This window comes from Apteryx mantelli, chromosome 6 (genome assembly GCF_036417845.1).
Source record: "Apteryx mantelli isolate bAptMan1 chromosome 6, bAptMan1.hap1, whole genome shotgun sequence".
In the NCBI taxonomy this organism is placed as follows: Eukaryota; Metazoa; Chordata; class Aves; order Apterygiformes; family Apterygidae; genus Apteryx; species Apteryx mantelli.
Window position 1 is genome coordinate 37222915 of NC_089983.1, and position 22305 is coordinate 37245219.

The window sequence follows — 22305 nt, forward strand, 5'->3', positions numbered from 1 at the left end:
CTTCGGGAGTATAAACTGGTATTTTCAGCATCTCCGTAGAGTACAAATTCAGACCCAATGGTCAATTGGAGGCCTCTAGGGATATAATAAAGTAATAATAATGAATTTGAAACTCTTCACTGTATTCTAAAGGTACATCTTAAATGTCAACAATTGTGAAATGTGTTGCATATATAAGGCCAGGGTAACTGTTAGCAATTTGGGGTGAAAAGACTATTATTATTATTTTAACAATGTGTTAGTGGCAGGAATGAAACCCTTTCTCACCCCCTCAGACCCAGATCATAGCTGTGCAGCAGCCTGCTCTCAGATTGCCTTCTGCTGTAGCACATATTTAACTTCCAGAGCTTGTTAATGCTGGAGTGTTTTTTTGCTCCTTATTCTTTTAGTCAAGTTGTCATTAACTAGTTTGGAATAGAAATACTAACTGTATGGTCATCAGCTATAGGTATTTTTTCTTAAAACAGAATTGAAAATGGAGTGTATTGCTAATTGTGACCCTGTTCTCTGAGCACTTACACTGTGGGCAGTTCTAGTGATGTGAGAGAAAATACCATGAGGATAACGGTTCCCGGCAGCCAAGTTTTAAAGGTGTCAAATAATCAATTTTAGGGCTGAGTGTCTATACTTTGTGTATGTCCCGTGCAGAGTAAAGGAAACAGAGCGTACTTACCACATCTCCAGTGTTTCTCCATCTCTGTGAAGAGAACCTACTCCTGGGAGTTAAAACCCTTCTCACCAAAACCGGTGCTTTGTTTTTATGCTGTCAGCTGCTACATCCCAGCTTGAACCTGTTGTCTTTGGTTAGCGCCCAAGCCACCAAGAGCTGATCATGTTTCAGGTCACCATTGACCTAGATTGGAGCTGAACTGGTGACCTACATATGAAGGGTGACATATTTTAATGGTTACCTGAGCCAGCACTCTACTCACCTAAATGCAGAGTAAATTACATATTTTGGAATATGTTAAATTGATTGTTAGTCATCCCTGCTGTGATCTGTGCCAGGTGAGCCAGGCAATGCATTTTTTTATGTTGAAGGTAGCATAACCCTATCCTCAAGAGTCTGCAAAGTAGGCCTGCCTGGGAAAACCTGGGAGCCTTGAGGCTTGTAAAGTGAGACACTGGTACCTATTCTGCACTCCCTGCCAAGGGGATTTGGCTGGTTTTAACCGTTGGAAGCAAAGAAATTACAGTCAGTCTGATACGTGGGTTGAAATGATTCACAAGTTTGCTGAAGTGCACATGAGACAAATCCTGTCTTTGCATTAAAAGAGGCTGTTAGGCTTATCGTGGCATTGAAAGCGTCTAGCTGGGACATTGCACCCTGTGTCCTGGAGTCTCCAGGAAGTCCTGGCCAAACTTGAAATCAATCACTAGCCAATGTGATAAATATTGCTTAAAATAACTCCTTCTCATTTTTCCTCCTCTCACTGTTGCAGCCCTGCGTTTAGCTTTCCCCACCCCATTAACCCAGTGACGTACCAGCAGATCTTGAACCAGCAGAGAGGACTGAGCTCAGCCTTTGGACACACTCCCCCTCTGATCCAGCCGTCTCCTACGTTCCCTCCGCGGCAGCACATGGCCGTCATCTCAGTCAACCCACCACCAGCACAGATCAGTAGTAACAGCAACTGCATCTCTGACTCCAGTCAGGTATGGACTGACCGTCGGTTCAAGCTGTGACTGTCCCGTTTGAGATGCCCAGCTCTTCCCTGTGCATGGCCTGGACGGAAACAGATGTGCTCTCTGTGGGTTGAGGGTTGCCCTTGTTGGTGGCTGAACTTCCCCTGGTTTTACCCATAGTTTAACTGTCTTTTTATTCATACTCTCTCTTTATGTTGCATTTTCTTCATTCTGACAAAACATTTTTGGACTTGTAAAAGCCAAATATTATGCCCACCTCCCTTCCTTGAACACACACATGTACATACCTATGCAAGAACCAAAGTCCTTGATCAGTCAAAGCACTTAACATGATATGCAGGATCATCTCAGGCAGCAAATCTCCTTGAACATGTGTTAAGTACTATTGAAATCAATGGGATTGAGCACAGGCTGAAGTGTTTTGCTAGATAAGCACCCAAGCACCGTGAATCAAGCTTAGTCAGTTCATTCACCAATCCGTCCTTCCTTTTTTCTGCTGATGTGAATCATATTGGTGGTTTTAATACACCTTATTCCTTTCCTCATTAACACACCATTGTATCCTACCTAGGACCTCTAACCATTTCAGGTACTGTTCCTTATTTTTCAGTAATCACATCAGATGGCTTTCTCTTTCATAATATCCTTGTTGTTGATTTTTGCTATTAAGTTTTGCAAAATGAGAGGCTGGGTTTTGAAAATTAGAAATGCTATGTGTGTATTAAACCTCAAATATATCCATGCATATACTTGTGCATTCACACACACATGTGTGTGCATGCACACACACACTGAGGGTTAGTGAATATGTCTAGCGTATTTTTAATCACTTTCTCTCCCATTTTTGTTCCTTGGAAGTTTAAATTGCAATTGCTTTTCTCCCAAAAGACCATTTCAAATTGTTGTTTTAGTTGTAGTATACTGAACTTTTCAGACTGGTTTATTGTTTTACGGTTTCTCATGGCTGCTGCGCTGCAAACTCTGTTTGTTATTGAAGGCTGTTTGATTGATTGATTTTGTTTTCTTCTCACAAACTGACTACCAAAATAATGTGGCTGGCAGGAGTTATGCCTCTGTTTAATAACTTGCATGACCAATCTTGAGCAATTAACAAGAGCAAATTTAAAATGTTAATGTTCCAATTTTATGCACATACAATTGAATGTTTTTTCTCTTGAAGTCATTCTCATTTTTTCAGAGCTTAGCAAAATACACATACCCTTTCATGCACCCAGCATGAAGGAGCCCTCACATGTAACCAGAACCCTCCTCTCCCCATGGTGTTCATTTTCTCAACAAGTCATTTCAGAGCACTGAGAAATACAATCATGGCCTGGGTGGGGCTTACATAATATTTTGATGAATTTGACAGGGACTGGGTAGTTCTGAAATGGAGGAGAAGCTGAGAGGCAAAGCACACTGCTGAGCATGCCAGAGCTGCTGATGTCCTTTATTCTTTGCTTGCTTGCCCTCTCTCTGCCGTGCACAAATCCAGATCACATTTGTCTCCCAGGCAAACACCCAGACATGGGCTAGATTTCGCCTGAAACCCCAGGCCAGCAGGCATTGCACTATTGCCCTCAGCCGCTCTGGAAGTTCATTCTTGACTGATTTTTTTGTGAACTCCTAATGATGACGTGGGCTGCAGTCAATCCCTTATCCCAAACCCTGATGCCACCCCTCTCCTGGTTTTTCTTTCCTAGAGCAAGCAGAGCAGCGAGTCAGCCGTGAGCAGCACGGTCAATCCAGTAATTAACAAGCGCAGTAAAGTCAAGACTGAAGTTGAGGGCTTGCCGCCAGTGTCCCCAACCACACAGGTAACGTTTCTGGCGCAAGTTGTGCTGTGGGCTTTGGGAACCATGCTCTGCACGTTTTGCTGCAGTTGGGAGCAAGGTGTCAATGTTTGCAGGACAGGCGAGCGTCTCTTGATCCGGGAAGCCCAGCAAGGTACAGGGCAGAGTTTCAGTGGCTGAGTGAAGCGTTCGATGGGTGCTTGGGACTTGCCTTGCTGTTGCTGTGCTTGGAAAGACAGAAAGAAAGAGGGAATATTTCAAGTGTGACAACTTTAAAAATGACATCTGAGTTTTCTACGCTGCAAAGCAAGCAGTACTGGTGTCTCAGAGCAAGCATAGATTACAAGGGAATCTTGCATGTAGGTAAAAAGCTTGCAAAAAAAAAGGACTTCTTGATTCAACAAGGAATTGCTCCTAGCAACATTCTTTACACTGGTGACACAACATTGACACCAAGAAGGGCCCAAAGGCCTTTGCTTTCTTTCTGGAGCTCTGTGATTGCAAACTGTTTAATGGCTGACAGTATCCATCTGACCGTCCTTTATCACAACTGTAAACTATCAGGAGTGCTCTGGGCACTTCATTTTCATGAAATATTAGGCCGTGTTATTGTCAAGCGAATGGAAGAGTTGATGACAAATTTCTCCTCCTGCCCTGGTTCAGGAGCAGGTCTCAGCATGATGCATGGGGACAGCAACATGTGCAGTCATCAGGGGGCTGGTAAAATTGATGAAGATAGCATATCAGGGAAAGATAAACATGCTGTAGTCAGCACGATTAGGGCAAAGAGGCATCTCTCTGGAGCTTTGAGTTTAGGAGTGCATCTATACGGTGCTGCAAAAGCACATGCCCTGAAAAACCAATCTGGCCACTACCCAGGCTAGTATTGCCACATGTTTATTTCTTGTAGCAAATGAAAAAAAGTTCTGAAAGCCGTCAGCTGCTTTCCCAAGCATCCATAGCACAGGAGTTGTGGGAAGAACAGCCGCTTGCTCGACAGAAGTCGTCCTTTTCTCTGCACGGATTTGGAGAGGTGTGTGCCCAACAGCAGGGAGTGCTTGTACAGCACCAGCACAGCCCTTCCCCAGTATTTCATCCACTGTATCTTATGAGAAATAAGTACCAAAAGGGGGGACTCACTTAAAGTGGTGCAAGGAGGCTTGATTAGAGTAATAAGGTGAAATTAAGAAAAGGAAGATATATGCTGGTTGTCTAATAGTTCCTAGTGAGATCTGTGGAGCAATACCCAAAGGGGAATGTAGGCTTCACATCTTGGAAGCATTTCTGTATTGACTGGAGATATTGTTGGAAAGTACCTCGTAAGGGACAGTCCGTTCCCTGGCAAGAGCACAGGATAAAAGACTGAATGTAGCAAGTATCTGCTTTTCAGTTCATCTGAGTAATGGCAGCTTGTTGAATTTGGGGATCCCCATTGTGCCCAGAACTCTGCTGGAAAGTTGATTACTGACTGATACATTTTTTGCAGAATGAAATGTTCAGCCATCCCCCAAAAAGCATACATATGTGTGTTTTGTTTTGGAAATGCTGTACCAGAAACGCCTCACGTGAGCTGTGGTTTGGGTGTATAAAATCCTTGGCCAGACAGTATCTGCCACGATGGCTTGCACTCATAAGAGAAGTAGTCTGGACAAGATTTGCAGGACACAGTGGCGCACCAGGCATGGGGGACCTGAATTACTATACTCTTATGATACCACAGCAGCTCCAGTACAGATTCAGATTTACGTTGAACTAACCAGAAATGAAACATTTCAGTTCTGTTCCGCAAATAAAATGTTTTCAATTCATTTTTTTCAACAGAAAGTAGAAAAATTTTGGCAAAACAAGATTTTTAGTAGAAAACTTCAGTTTTCCAGACACCAGACTTTGTGTGGAGAGAAACATCTCATCAAAAATAATGTTCACAGCTCCACCATATAGGAACTTCAGGAAAAAAACTGCTGTTTGAACTTTCTCAGACTCTGATACACTTTGAATCTCCAGAAATCCTTCTGTAAATTACTACAGTTTCCTGTCCCAGGAGCCACCTTACAATTTTTTTTTTTTTAATTAAGAGCTAATTAAAACAAATCTCTTTCTTTCCATATCCAAACTGTTGAATTGAAAAGTCACAGCTGGCATGTTTATCATGAGCTAGTTAATGAAAATTGTTGAACTTTCATACAGCACATCTTACTTTCCGAGGCATATAATGCCATTAAGTCATTAATCATTGCTGCCCCTCAGTAGGTGTTGGGAAGATGTTGGAGGGGAAGGAGATGGCAGCCGGAGAGGTTGATCTGGGCAGGTCAGAGACAGTGTGAGCCGGGTCTGGCTCACATATGTGTGTTTTGTTTTGGAAATGCTGTACTAGAAACGCCTCATGTGAGCTGTGGTTTGGGTGTCTAAAATCCTTGGCCAGACAGTGACCAAGGGTGGCTAAATACTCATGGGGCCACCTGGGGCGTCGGATCAAGAGAAAAGCATCTGATGTGGTCAGTCACCCCAGAGGCTCCAGTCTAAAGCTGCCTCCAAGGCAGGATGCTCTGTGCTGGGCAGTGGTAGCAATTGGGAGGAAAGGGAATGAAGAGGGTCAAAGCCTGCAGGTTTTTGTCTTGCTAAATTCCCGGGTTAATATTGGCTGCTGACTGCCTTGTGCACTGCCATCCTGTCTGTACAGTAAGCAGCTGTGACCCACACCACGCTGACAATTGTCCTTTCCTCTGAATTGTTCTCGTTTGCACTTCTGTTACATGTTACTATACTGTACAGGTGTCAGTGCTTTAATCCTCATAGCTGCCAAGCAATGTAAAAAATCTTCTGTGCTTCATTTAGCACTGACACGCTCTGGGCACAGAGAAGTTAAGGAGGGAGATAACAGGTTTCCAGCATTAAGCTCATTTATGAAGATCTCAGTGGGCCCCAGGCTGGAGCCAGAGCCTCTGGAGCTCTGCTCTGAAGCCCACTCATTACGGGGTCTTCCTCAGGTTTCCCAAATTCGCCGATCTCAGAGGAGTGCTTTGAGGGCTCATTAGCTTGTCCCTGTGGAGCACCCTGCACTTGCAAACTGCAGGGAAGGGTTAGGCATGTTTTCCTGCCTATTGAAAGATGCAAAAAGTAGCCCCCTCCTGCACATGTCAGGTAAGTTTAACCACTAAACTCTGCCTGCTCTGGGGTTTCTTCAAGCTCGTACTTCCCCACTCCCCCCAGCTCAGAAGTTTTACTCCAGCAAAGGACAAAATCAAACTTCAAAAGGCAGTCTTTTCCTGTTCTCCAGCCCGCGTCACCTGGAGTCTTTCCTGCGGCTGCCCGTGACCTGGCTGGAGCCAGGCACCGCTGCCACTGTGGCTTGGGGGTGTTTCATGTCTTGTCATTAGCTCTGATGCATCTCTACCAAAACTCCGTAACTCATTAGTTCACTGTAATCAAGTATGTTATATTGCCACAATGAGTGCGCTTTTGTGATCAGTTGATACCTGCCCTGTAATCTATGAGTGACGGAGGAATTCAGATGAAACAAGCTCACCTTATACAGTCCACTGTTGTGTGTTGCAGGAGCATCTGACAGACCTGAAAGAAGATCTAGATAAGGATGAATGTAAACAGGAGCCTGAGGTTATTTATGAGACGAACTGTCACTGGGAAGGGTGCACAAAGGAATATGACACTCAAGAGCAGCTCGTCCATGTGAGTAATGGTTGGGAGGAAACCCCAGCGATAAATTTGGGTTTCTGTGCACTTGTCCTCATTTTTTATCACTAGCTGCTGTACAGTCAGAGCTCACTCTGGGAGCCACTAAAGGTGCAAATCAGAGATATGGTGTGTAAACACTGCCAAAGCAGGTCGCTGTTCCCCGAGGAGTTTAGGCGCAGGAAGCCTCTCATAGATTATTTGATGTTGTTCTCATCTCAGCTGCTGAGGCTGCAGTTTTGGTCTCCCTCGTGCATAACCCAATAAAAAAAGACTCCATGCAGGGGACCTAATCGGAAAATGGGGAGGGGGGCTGAGCCCTACCCTCTTCTTTGACCATATTCACTGAGCTGCCCCACATACCTACACAAGCTGTGGGCTGGGGACTGACCAGATGGTCCTCAGTCCTCGGACAGGCCACAAAAACCTTTTACGCTGCTGTGGCATGGGCTGTGGGGCCATATCGCCTAGGGGCTGTCAATCTGCCCAGCTCATCCCTCCTGCCCCCCTGCCTCCAGAGTCAGAAATAGGGCACTTCCAGAGGTTGGAGACATGTTCCCGTGACTCCATCAGGGAAGGAAATACAGAAAGTGGGTTGATTTAAAAAAAACTGAGAAATAAGCCTTCCATAATCATAGTGATGTCCCGAACCAGCATCAAAACTGCTATTTACAGTTCTGATTAATTCCAAGAACCTTCTGTGTGTTTTGTTTCACCTGGGAATTTGTTGTTCGGTTTTCCTTTGGCTTCTGGGGTTGACGGACCCTGCAAACATGGAGCAAGATCAGACATGATCAGTGTCTGAGTCCATTCCCTCCCCCAGCCTGGCTCCCTCCCAGACCTCGTTTTGGGTCTGTAACACCTTGTTCAAAGCCAGCCCAGAGTTGCTGGGAAGTCACCAACCTCAGCAATCCCCCCTGAGGATCGAGGATGTAGCAAAATGCCAGACTGAGCAAGTTTTGTGGCAGCAGCCACTATCTTCTGCTTTCTCTTTGGTCTTTTGCTTCCCTGCCGTAGCTCAGCTTGAACCTCCCCGGAGCCCCCTCCATGCAGTTCACTGATACAGTGGCCCATGGTGAAGGACACACACACACACACACACACACAGAGCAATGAGAAGGAGTCTGAAATAAGAAAGACCCTCTTTCTGAAACACTGCGAAGCTCATGTCTGCTCTCACCCTTTATATATGTATCTCCATTTTACTGTAGTCATGTTTAGAGGCCACCAAGCAGGCATCCATCTCTGTTCCTCTGAGCTCTGCACCAAACATCTTAGCCCAAAGAGACTGTGATCCAAATGATCATTTTTGGCATTTGCTCTTAAATCTAAGGCTAGCACCTGCCAGCCTCTACCAGAAGCCACTGGTTCAGTGTAACAAGTCCTGAGTATAGACAGACTTGGAAATCATTTTGAGGACCAAATGCATGAGAGGGGTTTAAAAAGTGAAGACTGCGTGAGGGTATTCTGTTCAATGGGTTGCACATTGCCTACCACAGGACATTGCTTTATTGGAGTTAAACCACAGCAGCCCTGTTGGATGGGCTGGTTTTACATTTTTCCAGTGGTATTTGTGCGTTTCCCTCTCAGATGTAAGAAAAACCCTTTAACTCAGCCCAGAGCAAAGTGCAGGGCAGATCCAGGCAGTTCAGCACAATTTATTTCCAGAGAAAACCCAAAGAAAAATATTTGACAAAATGTCCACGATTTTCCTAAATTTGGAAGGTTATAAAAACGGAGGCTTCTGTACTATGATTACTAGCAACATGGGGTTGCGGATTCGGGATGCCCAAAATACACATCTAAATGAAATACAGATGTCATGGGCCAACTTCTGAAAAGGTGACATCCTACCATGTATGGAAAAACTCTTGTTTGCGTGCATAGAAAAGTACCTGGGCATGCAGGGTCCGTTCTGCACACACAGTGGGCAGCGCGCTTGTGGGAGGAGTGCATGTCTATGGGGAGCAGCAGGAATGAAGACATATTTTTGCAAGCACCACTGCTGCTCCCAGCCTTGAAGGTTTCACTCACAATTTGAGAGAAGCCCAAGCGAAACCTCAGGCCAGGAGGGGGTATGACAGGGACTGTGGAACAATGTGTTTGGAGTGTGTTGAGTTGTGTGACTGTTCCTCCAGCGTGTGATGGGAACCAGACGTTGCCCAGACAGTGAGCTAATAAGCTTGAAAGGGGGCTGCAGTCCCCCTCTGATAAATGTATCTTCCTCTGGCCCAAGCTGGACTGAAAGGGCAAACCCGTGAAATTCCCCACTGCTAGCACTGCTGTGCATAGTCTTGGTTGCGAGTCAGATTCCCACGCAAACAGAGCCAGCAGATTTATCTTTCCAGTCTGGTCTGGATGTGGTATAACATGTCTGTAGGTCTCAGGAGGGGTTCACCAGATTTCTGCCATCTGAGGCTAAAATCTCCCATCAGTGCAACATCATAAAACCAGAGTTGTTGTCAGCTGAGCTCCAAACCCACCTGAAACCTAACCCCATTCTGAGTGCTGCAGCCTCCTCCAGGCACACAGCCTTGGCTCTTGGTGCTCACCCATGGTGTCCTAGGGACTGGTCAAGCCTCTAGCATTTCTCCTTGCCCCTTGGCCCATGGGGAACCTGCAGCCCTAGGACTCCCCATGTAGCCCTGGGGAGACAGCGTGGCCCTGAGTCCCCTGCTCCGTTTGCCCAGCGGTTGTCAGCTAAGCCCTGGGAGGGATAGCCAGGTTGTGCGTTCCCTTGCATGTACGCAAAATCCCGGGGCTGGAGGCAAGTGAGACCACGAAGGCCGGTTACTTTGTTTTAACGAGTTTGTGTGTCCTCATGCTGCACCGCCACCCTGCAAAGTCTCAGTCCCAAGCCACAACATGTGTGCCTGGCCTTGACCGGGGGCGGGGTGGGAGGGGGAAGACGGGGGCTGGAAAAAAAATCTCAGTGCAAAAACAAAACCCAAACCCAAAGTGGTTTATTTTAGGATTTCCTGTCGGTGAATGTCTGCTGAAAAGCCAGGAGCAAGGACAGGCATTATTTTTGGCAGCAAGACCCCAGTCAGAGCGAGACAAGGCCACAGTGGGAGCAGCGCTGCCGATGGGCTCTGTTTATTTTCGTCAGGGTTTCATTTTCTCTGGGCTGCTAAAGAGACCCTTGTCTTCCTCACAGGGAGGATGAAGGCACCGTTCTGGTGCTGACTTTTCAACACCCAGGCGAAGGATTTTATGGGCCCGAGTAATTAGCAGTAATTGAGGCCGCCGAGTTTTCCTTAGCACATACTTCGCAGATGTTGTCATTTCCTGCCAGCCGCTCAGCGTTTGACAGCAGGTGGATGTTGTAGAGCCGGCATACGCGCTGGCTCTGAATCAGGCTTTTTTCCGTCTTTCCCCCGTCCTTCAGCAGCGCCCTAAGAAAGGGTCCCAGCTGCATAAGCGAGACGTGGGAGGGGTCGACAGAGGCAAAAATGACTGTCGATGATGCTGGCGTAATGTCGGAGTCTTCCTCCCTTCCTCCACCAGCAATCACCTCGGGCACCCCTGGGAGACACCGAGGGGCTCTTCTCCCTCTGCTACCACGGGGTCTGCGTCGCTTTTGCAGTGTTTAGGGTAAACCTCCACTTTCTGGCTACTTTAGCCCCAGAGCCCGGTGTGCAAGGTGCTGTGCGCTCTCTCCTGCAGGACATGCCAGAGGCACAGCACTGGCCAGCGTGTCCCTGTGGATGAGGGGTTATTTGTGGTGTTCGTGCACCTGTGACAGGTGCAAGGTTTGACCGCAAGCACTGGGGAGGGAACGGCTGGCTTTTCAGAGCGCCGGATGTGCTTTGCTGGTATCAGCTCTTCCAGGAGTGACCTGCTTCTCCCTTCTCTCCTCCCAGCACATCAACAATGACCACATCCACGGGGAGAAGAAGGAGTTTGTCTGCCGCTGGCAGGACTGCACGCGGGAGCAGAAGCCATTCAAGGCTCAGTACATGCTGGTGGTGCACATGCGAAGACACACTGGGGAGAAGCCGCACAAGTGCACGGTGAGCTGGAAGGGACGCGCAGAACATCTTGGCTTGGCGAGAGGGACACTGGACTTCGGTGGTCGCACACATGGGTGTCGAGACACAGGCATGGCTTCAAGCAGGGCTCTCTCAGGGTATCTGCCCCACCTCAGGGCTAACCCAGCTCTCCATGTCCATTGTTAAAGGTTTTTAGCTACTTGCAGGTTACGCCCTGGTGAGACTGGAAGTGATCAAAGAGGAGGGTGGTTAAGGGGTTAGTGGGTAAAACTTGGACTTTCTTGGGGAAACTGGGTTCAGTTCTGCCACAGAGATCTAGAGTGACTCAGGACAAGTCCCTTAAGGTGACAAAAGGAAACATACAGACCATTCAGTTGCCTAAATTCAAGTAAGAAACCCATAAACCCCACACTGTGGGGTTCACCCAACCTTGGTGGTAACCCTGATTCAGCATCACCCGGTACTCCTGTGTGGGGCTGCAGGTTTCCCTCCACCATGTGCCTGAGCATGTGCGCAAGCCTCCTTCCAGCCTGGGGAGCTAGGCTAACACCTTCTGCCTTCGCTCTTTTAATCTAGAGGTGAGGTGAATGGGTGCTTAAACCCCTGGAGGAGCTCAGTCCCCATGCTTTTCATGTAGGCAGTACTGAGCCTAGTATTAAAAACTACTGGAGGAAGAGCATAGGATGCCATTTTATCTGTCAGCCTTGTGGGTCAAGCACTCACCTGGCACATGGGAGAGCTCCTTAGCCTCGAAGGACACAAGCCCACATCTCCCCCTTGCATGCAACACCTCCCACCACACCACTGGCTGACGCGAGGCTCCTGGGCACCCAAGGATGCCTGACAGGGGCCGCGGGAGAGAACTGAGCTGTCGAGTTTAGTGGTTGTGGCACGCTGGTAGGAGAGGAGAAATGCTCACCATCTCTTCCCACATACACTTCAGCCCTTTTTCCTCCCCAGAGTCCACCCTTGTCTTTTGAGATCCTCTGCCCCCACCCTTCTCCTCCTGCCAGTTCTTCATACCTCCTCCACTGTGAACGTTACACCGTTCCTCTCCCCAGAGTCTCGGAAATGAGTCTTTCTTTCTGCTTGGCAGATGTCTGAGCCCTCCTCCAGTATCTTCCTCCTCTTCTGCTCCATTAGTCACTTCCAGCCTTGCTCCCTCCCCGGCTCTGCCCCAGCTCCTGCTTACCAATATTATGATAAGTATGATTTGCTTGCTGCATGACTCCTTTATCAATCTTCCAGCCCTGTGTTCATTTAATTTAGAGTGTAAGCTCCCTGGGGCACAGGGCCATATCCTTTGTTTTAATCTTCTAAAGCGCCCTACACTGTTTTAGCATGTTACCAATCTTCCGTAAGAGTCTGAAGGAATATTGATTGTTGGTGTGCCACAAAGTGAGCAGCAAGAGGAAGACTGGCCCTGCCCTTGCAGCACTGCAGGTACAGGCAGCGGGAATCAGAAGGCAGCACAAGCCCCCCGCTCGAGTGAAAAGCAGCAGGGAATGAATCCTTTTCAATACTGGAGCGGGAAAAAGCGCTGCTGCTCAATCCTGCCTCTTTCAAGTACTCACTGTTGTGTTGGGCTGGAGCAATGGCAAGGCTATGCGAGTTTGCAATCTCAAGTCGTCCTCTGCCTGCTAGAGAACTGCAGTCACTCTGCGTGTGGTATGTCACAGCAACTCTGCCCAAACTGAATATACCCCAGGTTTCTGATTGCCTGGGATACATTGCAGCAGTGCAGATGGTGCCCTGCTTTGGCAGACCATTCCTGGTTCAAGTCTGCCAGTGATTTTTTCAAAGTGCCATTTGTTTCAGACAGGAAGTTTGCGGTGTACATAAAGCTACAGATGAGCCCAGTTGCAGCCTGGGATCCGGTCAAGGATTGTTTCGACAGATGACAGCCAGAACTCCCACTGGCATAATCAAATCCACACATAACACTGAGAACAACCTCTTTGAACATGCACAGGCTGCTGTGCTGAGAAGCCCTTATTTGAAAATGGAACCTCAATACTTTTGCTCTTAATAACTGCATTTTTGTGTCAGTATCCAGCACAACCAGAATGGACAAATGAGTTGCCTCATGCTGAGTTCCCTTTGTTTTCCAGCAAGTGGAATGATGTATTTTAGTAACTATAAGCAACTCAAGTTATAAAGGACTGTGTGCACAGGCCAAGAGAAGAAGAGAATATATTGTGCTACCTCAAAGCTGCAGCATGCTTTTTGGGCCAAATGTGCTAATGAAAGTTGATTGGGGAAGAGGAACTGAGTTCATTGCACCCCAGTGTACCTATAGAAGGAATAAGCTGTTGAAGAACGTTCCCACTGTCCTTGAGGAGATCTGGGTGTCTCAAGAGGGCAGGGCAAGTTTACCTTATGTCCGCCATCCCCTGTGCCAGACTTCAAAGAGAACCCTGAGTAACTCCACTCCTCCAACACAGCGAAGTTGTATGGGTTATGTGATGAACCTGTGCTCAGGTCCCCAGATGGCAAGGAATGTGTGAGAACCTACTTAGAAGAGCCCTGTCTGTGCAGATGCTGGCCTGTGGCATTTAAACTGCTGTGCACATTAAAGTCAATAGGCTTGCCCTGCCTTTGGTTAGGCAGCAGAGCCATATAGCGAAGGCTCCAGTGTTGACTCTTGCAGAAGTGGAAGGTATGGTGCTTTGGCCATTATTTCAGCTTAAGTTCAAGTGTCACTCTTTCTGGTCCTTCACACCACTGCTCTCAGCAGGGCTGATAGGCAAAGGGAGTCCAATAACAACCCCTTCCCAAAAAGTGCATTCACTCCCGGCTTTCATAGAAGAGGAATGGTTCATCGGCTACGTTTGACTTGCTCCTTGCCAGTGCACAGTTAGAGCAAGCTACTTCCTATGCCTTTGGAGTACAGAGACGCAGATACAGCTGCTATCATGTCCAGCCGCCTCTGGCCGAAACAGCCAGACCCCGCTGACATGCATGGCTGCTCAGCTGCCCACGATGAAGTCTGATGCTGATCTGTGGCATGACCTGCCCTATTGTGACACCAGTTTTTTCCTTGGCCAGTATGCAAACACAACAATGTGAAGTCCTGCCACAGTTGGACTGAACTTGCAGATATATTTAAGTGATCTGACTAAAATACAAAACCTTGCAGCTTGCATACATTACAACAGGAGTGACTGCTTGTTGAAATGTAGGGTGAATAGTGAGTGCAGCATTAAGCCAGAGTTTGAAAAGGAGCCTTGCTTTGTGCTTTCATTTTTTAAAACTTCTTTCAGTGTTTGTAAGTTCCCACTTACTTAGTCAAAGAGCATTTAAGACAGTCTCCTTGGTTTGAGTGACTGGTGAAATCCTTCCATGCTACAGACAGGGCAGGTGCAGAGAGAAACCTCCAACGCAGCCAGAAGCTGAGGGTGGTAGGACTTACATCACCCTAAGTCTGACCATGTCTCCCGAGCTGCTCCTTCTCGTTGTGTGGGCAGCTGGTTTCCTTCCAGGAGGAAGGCTGCTGGCCTGTTGTGTCATCCAAAAATCCATCTGTCTTCAAGACTGAGTGTCTTGTTTTTTAAACTGGTAATGTCAGGCAGCTTGACCACAGCATCCTCTGAGAGTAGACCCAAGTTGTAATTTGGGAAACTTCAAAGCTTGCTAGATTTCTGCTTGTGTTTTAGAAAATGGTCTGGTCTTTCCAGCTCTGGAGCTGGTGAAGTTGTAAGGCTGGTCAAACTGTCTAGAAGCAATCGGTTCTTTGGGAAAGAAAGGAGGAAGGAGAGGGCCTCCATCTCTGAGTGTCTTAGCTGGAGATGCTGCAGATGGATGGCAGGAAGGGCAAGGAGAGTCCTGGAAGAAGGGAAGGGGTGTTCTTTCAGCCCTGCTTGCAAAACCACTCTCTTGGTGAAACATCAGGCTGGGTACCCAACAGGAGCTCCACCTTAAATATGAGTCACTTCTAAGAATCTCAGCCTGCCTGAGGAAGGGAAGTTCTCTCAACAAAGTGGATGTTGTTCCCTAAAACACAAGCCCTTTAAAGGGAAGGAAAAAAAAAAAAAAGAATGAGAAACAGATGAGAAGGGTTTAGGCAGGGGGGAAATCAAATTTTTCTGGTTAATTAATCACTCCTCTTGTGTTTTTTTATTTTAGTTTGAGGGTTGCTCCAAAGCCTATTCCCGACTGGAGAACTTAAAGACACACCTGAGGTCCCACACTGGAGAAAAACCCTACGTCTGTGAACATGAAGGCTGCAATAAAGCCTTTTCCAATGCCTCGGACAGAGCCAAGCACCAGAACAGGACACATTCCAATGAGGTAAGCCTGGGCTCACCACAGCTCAATGGAGGGCTTTTTTTTTTTAATTTTGCTGACAATAAACATACACTTTACACACTGGACTCATGTAAAAAGAAACCTACTGTAATGAGAGGTTTTTCTTATTTTTTAATGGAATTTATTTTGCTGGAGAGCCAGACCACATTAGCTTTATATTTATGAAAGCCATGCTTGAAATCATAAACAGATGTTAAAGTATGCAAACTTTCTAATCGGCTTTGGAAATTGAAGCGAGCACTTTCCAAATTTATAATTTTTAATAGTGCGAATAGGATCATACATTTGTGCATGTGGTGTTTAGTATTACTGTGGCACAGACTTGCAGTAGTATAACAGCTACCCTGGATCCTAACACTCTGGAAATAGTACTCCCTCCATCATTTGATGTACAATGATAGAGCACAATGCAATGCTTTGTTAACCTTGGCTAATTAAGACCCACTATTAGTAGTCGGGGAGCAGAGGAAATTGCCTTTATTGTAACGCGTGTGATGGTCTGTTGCAATCAACCGCGGCCGACGATTGAAATTTATATTACCACTAATTAGCTGACAGGGGAAGAAAAAACAACACTCCGAAGTTCTAATAATGTTTGCAGCCATGAAGAATTCAGTCTGCAGCCTAATTTGCAACAGTTAAATATAGACTATTGGAGAATGGAACGCAATTGCCACGGATGACAGCCTTTTAAAGAGATGCTGTGTCTACAAAGGGCTTTTTGGGCGTATTTCTATCTCTAGCATAATATCAGTCAGTGATAATCAGAGCTCAGAAGGCTTCATAGATTGCATTAGAGTTATAATAAGGACTCAAAGCCTAGGATGCCCTTCTGTGCTATGTGACCTAAAGAAGGACCCAATTAATGACCTTGATCCCAGTATCATTTGAATTTGTTTGGGTATGAACCCAAATACTGGGATTAACCTTTGCCACTGGGCCACTCCCAAGACAGAATATGAGTTAAAATTAACCTAGATCTGCATGGGGACTGGGCAATTTGGGGTTTGGGGCTATGCAGACCTTGAGGCCAGAAAGGACCAACATAACATGCTGCCTGATCTCTCATCCGCTGAGCAACCTATGATCCGAATAACCAGTGTTTGACTAAAACTTAATTTGCTCTTTGTTAAAGTTTCTTCTCCAGAAAGGTAAGTAGTCTTAGTTCACCCTCACTGAAAAAGTTTATGGTATTAGAAATTGCTTGTTTTACAGCCCGGGGATGCCTCCTCTGCCTTCCTTCAGCATTGGGTCCAGTGTCTCTAACTATTGCTGTTTCCCCTCCGTGACAGTACAGTTAAGTTGCTCTCCATCTTCTTTCTCATAAGAAGAATCAACCAAGCCACTGAAGTGTCCCACTGCTGCAGCACTTTTTGCCTGTCCTTGAATCAATTTTGTGTCTCTCTTCCATCCCTAAGGATCCTGATGCAGACGATTGAGACTTCTGGTACAATTTTCAGTGCAGGACACGGTACTAAAATTATCATCAAATAAAATTCTCATCCTGAAGCTTACTCTGCCCAGTATGAACATGTTGAAGCAGTGCGGTAGCTATTTTTTCACCATAGATCACTTGAGCTCTGATCCCTGGAGCTTTTCCAGGATCCCTCCTGGGGCAGACAGAATCTCCTCTTCTGGTGGCCTGACCTGTGTCCCATGTTCCTAGAAGTGAAATGTTTTATTTGGCTATATTATTAAACACCATTTCTTTGAATGAGTTGAGTTTACCAAGTGATCCAGATCAGGAGCTGCACCAAGTTGATGATGGCTCCTCCCTTCATCTGAGCAGAGCTTGGACACACTTGAAAGTCTGCTCCTTGTGCAAGAAGGTGAGGCTATGGGGCAGGAGCATCAAACACCTCATCTACGGTGGACCCTGATCTGATATCCTGGCACTTGGCACAGGCTGCATCCAACAAAATAGAGACTCAGATAACAGATATGGATTTATCCTCTGCTGTTGCTTCCCCCAGAGAATGCCAAAGCCTTCTCAGGTGCAGAAACAGCATAGTCACTAGTGGAGGCTTTGTACCAGACCAGCTGAGCCTTACCAAGGGAAATACATGACACTGTGTGATCTTACATTTTGAGGTCTGTACTCACTCCTGAACCTCTGCTCAGCACTCCGTCATGCAGCACAGACATGTCCAGAGACTTGCCGGAAGTCTGTGGGCTGGATGTAACAGCTCTGTGGACCATATATTTGACACTCTCTTGATGAGGAACCTGTAGCATGATCCTCAGCAACAGATGACATCCCTCATGGCAAAGCAGATTGCACTGGGCAGCAGGCCCAGGTGTGAGGGCCCTGCAACCAGCTGTGGCCATGACCAGTGTGTTAACAAACTGCACTGAGACTTTGACCCACAAAACCACGCAGATGCAAAGCAGGAGTTTGTGGCTGTGAATATTTCTTATTACCCTTTGGTAACTCTGTTGTGGCTCCTAGTTCCTACTAAATATTTCCCTCTACATGCAGTGTTTACCTGGGATACACCACAGTTCATAGTTAGTCACCCATGTCTAAGTCACCCTCTAAGGAGGGTGTCCCAGGTTCCCCACATAAGTTTCTATCATTGTATAACAGGACGTAGGTGTTTGATCCAAACGTGCTGAAGTTTGAGTGGCAGTGGCTTTCATCTATTGTTGAAATGTCGCATGCACTATTTACTTTTAAACTTCCAGTGAGTATTCAGATCCTTTCAGGGAATACCCTTAATGGTGCTACTGGAAAAGGGGCTTTCACTCCCTGACCGCTCTCCAGTAGAAACTCCCAAAAGGGTGGCACGGGTCCATGGTCAGCCAAAGGGTTGGCAGGACATTTTCTCCGAGTCTAATTTAACAAGGGTGAAATGTAAAAACTGAATGCTGCTGCATTCCTGGAGAAGTCTGTGATTCTCCCACCCTAAAGAGTATCATCACCATATGTGTATGGGAGGAGGAGGGAGGCATCTGAGATATCTATGTTGTTGACTTCGCTAGAGCATCCACTGCGTCAGACATCAGTATTTGAATAACCCAGGGGCCATTTGAAGGCATGCCAATGAAACAACAATTGTACTCAGTTCAGCTGCAGAAGGTATGGCCTGATGAAGCAGATGGTCCTTTAACTTGCACCCTGTTAAGAGGAGTGTCTTCTGTCCAAGCAGCAGTGGTCATGTTTCCCTAATTGCTGATGTCTAAAAATCAGATACAGACATTAGACTGAAAGAATCTTTTTAAATAGTCATTGAGCTGTTTGATGTAGATTTCTTTAGTGTGTGTGGAGGGGTTTCTGTTCTTTAGAATAGGTTTTAATTGCAGCAATAGTATTTCTATAATACCCTGTCCAGAGTGTTGCATGAGATTTATAAACAAACTATTTTACTTTTTGTGCTTTAGTTTACCCAGCTTTAAAATATATTAAATATTTACCTCAGTGGGGTGTTATGAGGATTTAGTTTGTTCAAGTGATGTGCCAAGATCAGCCAGGAAACATGTTTTTGAATAAAGAACAGACTTTCAGTGTTTTTTATGTGATGATGCTGGCTTTCTGCAAAGAATATATGCTCCTTTGTATTTTTTCCACTCAAGCTTCTGGATGAAATTAGAAAACAGATAAAAAAAATGAATAGGAATTGTCATTTGGGTTAGCCTTCAAACAACATCTATCTGGGGGTTTTTTTGTGGATCTATTCCAGTATGTTGGCAGAAAAATACTTAAGAGTGGCTGTGAGGCTGAAAGCAGAACTTGTGATGAATTCAGAGCTTCCAGTGCAGCAGCACCAGCTTAGACAACTGTGGTGCTAATGCACTCTGGAATTGGAAACTTGATAAAAAAAAAAAAAGTTAAAAGAAGAAAAGTATCTGTTTGTTGACTTCTGTTTTCAGCTGCATGGCTTCAGCCTTGTTTTCCTGTGGCAATCAATGATTCATGAATTTGGGACTAGAGTCCTATCATCTGAAAAAAACACTGCATGCCTGTGGTTTGTTTTGCACAATAACAGATTTCAAGGTGACAGGTGCTGGAGCTGTATGATAGATTGGGTAGGGTGAATCCAGTCTGGCTTGGTTTCTCTGGTTTTCCATCAGCCAGAAGGCCTCAGATATTTTCTCAGTGTAGACCCCACCTTAGCAGAGAGAATGTGTTGTGGCCAGTCACCTACATCACCTCCTTTCCACGCGTAATCAGGAAACATTCCTGTGGCAATCAGAGCAAATACTTACCTGGAAAAATAATATTAGGAAAATATTTCATGAATTCTTAGCTGTCTTTTAATTCAGCAACTGAAAACAAGGAGTTTAGCCAACATCAAATGATGGGCCAGATCTGTGTGGATCGGCAGCAGCCCATATATCACATTTTAGAGATTTCGGTCTTACAAAACTCCGTGGAAAAGATGCTCCATGTTTTCCTGCTGCCAGCAGCCATGATCATTGTATTCTCTTGGCCCATAAAATGTACCTGGAAAATTTGGACTTGTTCTAAAATTAACACAAGATTTACTTGTATTGACAGAAACCCTACGTATGTAAAATCCCCGGCTGCACGAAGAGGTACACAGACCCTAGTTCCCTCAGGAAACACGTCAAGACTGTACATGGGCCTGATGCCCACGTCACAAAGAAGCAACGCAATGACGTCCACCCAAGGCCACCTCCACTCAAGGAAAATGGGGACAACGAGGCAAGCGCCAAGCAGAGCAACAAGGTTTCAGAGGAGAGCCCCGAGGCCAACAGCACCACAAGGAGCATGGAGGATTGCCTGCAAGTCAAAAACATAAAGACGGAGAATTCTGTGGTAAGAGCAGTTGCTCTTAGTAGGAGTGGTGCAGCCTCCAGTTCTTCTGACACAAGGGGGTCATGAAGCATTTGCATGCTATTTTCCTCTCTGTGCAGTTGCCCTTCACTTGCCAACACCCTAGAGTTCAAGCCCAAAGATGAGGATGCAAGTCAGGGCAGAGTCCAGTATATTTTGCACCTTTCTACCCAGCATCACAAATCCCCACCCTCACAATCATGAGGGTTACGTGATGCCCAGCATCAAGCTTGGCCTCCCTGTGCTGTGTGTTAGGAGTAAAATATGACAGTATCACGGTGTTGTGGTCAAATAAGCTTTGCCCTCCATACCAATTTAAATTGAACAGTAGCCGTAGGGCACAGATTGATGAACACGTCTTGAAGGAGAAATCCTGGCATAAGACGTCCCTTTTCTCTTCCTCCTCCCTGCCCCGCTGGCACAACTATGTTGTGGGCTGTCTGATGAACCTGATGGGAATAAAAGTAGCTGTTTTATTTTTGTTGGATATTTTGAAGCAAGTTCAGTTCCTCAGGCCTGTCCACCATACATGAGGTGTCCACCATACACGACTCCTAGCCACCAGAAAAAATTGTACCAGGATGAAAGGGGATAAATGAAGCCAGGAATGAACATGAGAGCTAGAACAGATATTCCTCTTTCTGTGGTCCACAGAATATGGGCCCGTGGTCAACCAGGATCACGTTTTTACATCCCCACAAGTTACCACTTGCTCAGGCAGAGAGTGTTACTCCTGAGCATTACCGTGGCTTTGTGGTGGGCAGTAATGTGGTCAGCTGTGCTAATGGGGTGTGTACAGGTGATGGGCCCGAACTCATTCAAGGCTACTCCACCCCATCCAGTGAATTCGCTTGTTCCTTGGCACTCCGCAGCTGGTGGAGGAGATCAGGCATTGCAACACATGGGAGTGCTTTTGTGTTTCAATATTTCTTTTCACCTTCATACCCAAAGTTCTGGCCTCCTACCCCAGCTCAGAATAGGGCAGCATATGGGCTGTGTATGGCAGAAATGACCTGCACCTGCGAACGAGAGTGTACATACAGTCCCCAGACTTCTCATTGCAGCTGAAAGCACTTTGAGCTCCAAAGTATGTATTTTCTTGATTTGAATCTAGGCTAAAATATTGTTACTCCTACCAAATAACATGTCTGGGAGCTGAAATGATTTTCTAGAAAAGGCTGAGGGATGTGTTCTTGGACAAATTAGTAATGAGTCATGTGTTTTGGTTAGGAAAGAACTGAGTACTTTCACATTCAAAGTGACTCTAATTGACTAAAGAAACAGTTTTACCTTAATTAGGCTCTGCATTGGGTTAAAAAAACTGAGAGTGAAAACCATTAGATAGAATGACCTCTCTCCAATACTCTTCCCCCAGTCTTTTTTTTTTTTTTCCATGAAAACACAGACACACTCACTACTCCCTACCCTGTTTCTCTCAAAAGCACGGGCTTGTTTTCCCAGCGCTCTGTGCTCCTAGGGTTACACCCGTGCTGTCTCGTTGGTGGTGGGGCCTATGGGTCGGATGTTCTTCTCTGCTGTCCCTGTCCAATGCTGTTTACTTCATGCGTGCACATATAACAGGGGTGGCATCTGACTCACCAGCCACTTCCAACTTTTATTTCCTAATTAAGCTCAGGGTGACAGGATGAGTGAGATGTTCCACTAACTTTCCTCATCCTGAAGCCCCTTGTTTTAACCCAGCTTTGAGTCTATTCCCAAATCCTCAGAAACCCGTGGAAAGTCTCTTCTAGGGGTTTCCATCTGGGCCCACAAAGAGGGATAGCAAGGAAGACTTGGGGTATGGAAGGAGGAAATGCTGGCACTTTGTGTTTGTGTGTGCCCTCCCCTCTTCCTTCTTTTACTAACATGATCCCTTCTGTTAATGTTGTCTTTGTTCTAACAACCTGTTCTTTATTCCCACTTACCCTTCCTTACTCTACCTTCCTAAGGACAGTCGGTACTAAGGTGAGCAAAGAAATCCTTTGTATTAAAATTCCTTTATAAGAGCATGATCTCCCCCAGACCTCCTGTCTCCAACTAACCACGGTGACAGGGGGTGGAGGTGTATGGAGCGACA

The 22305-nt window shown here is 46.2% G+C and overlaps 1 protein-coding gene across 7 annotated transcripts in view; it reads left to right on the forward strand.

Annotated features, from left to right (window-relative positions):
• Positions 1-22305, forward strand: part of GLI2 (GLI family zinc finger 2) — a 205656-nt gene that overhangs the window by 175957 nt on the left and 7394 nt on the right. For 5 of the 7 annotated variants that reach the window (XM_067299278.1, XM_067299280.1, XM_067299279.1 and 2 more), the window contains 6 exons: positions 1443-1656; positions 3351-3464; positions 6996-7127; positions 10994-11143; positions 15248-15412; positions 19929-20210. In XM_067299278.1, the coding sequence (XP_067155379.1) occupies positions 1443-1656; positions 3351-3464; positions 6996-7127; positions 10994-11143; positions 15248-15412; positions 19929-20210 (1057 nt within the window). The remainder of the gene's footprint in view (positions 1-1442; positions 1657-3350; positions 3465-6995; positions 7128-10993; positions 11144-15247; positions 15413-19928; positions 20211-22305) is intronic. The other 2 variants (XM_067299283.1, XM_067299282.1) reach the window with 2 other exon arrangements.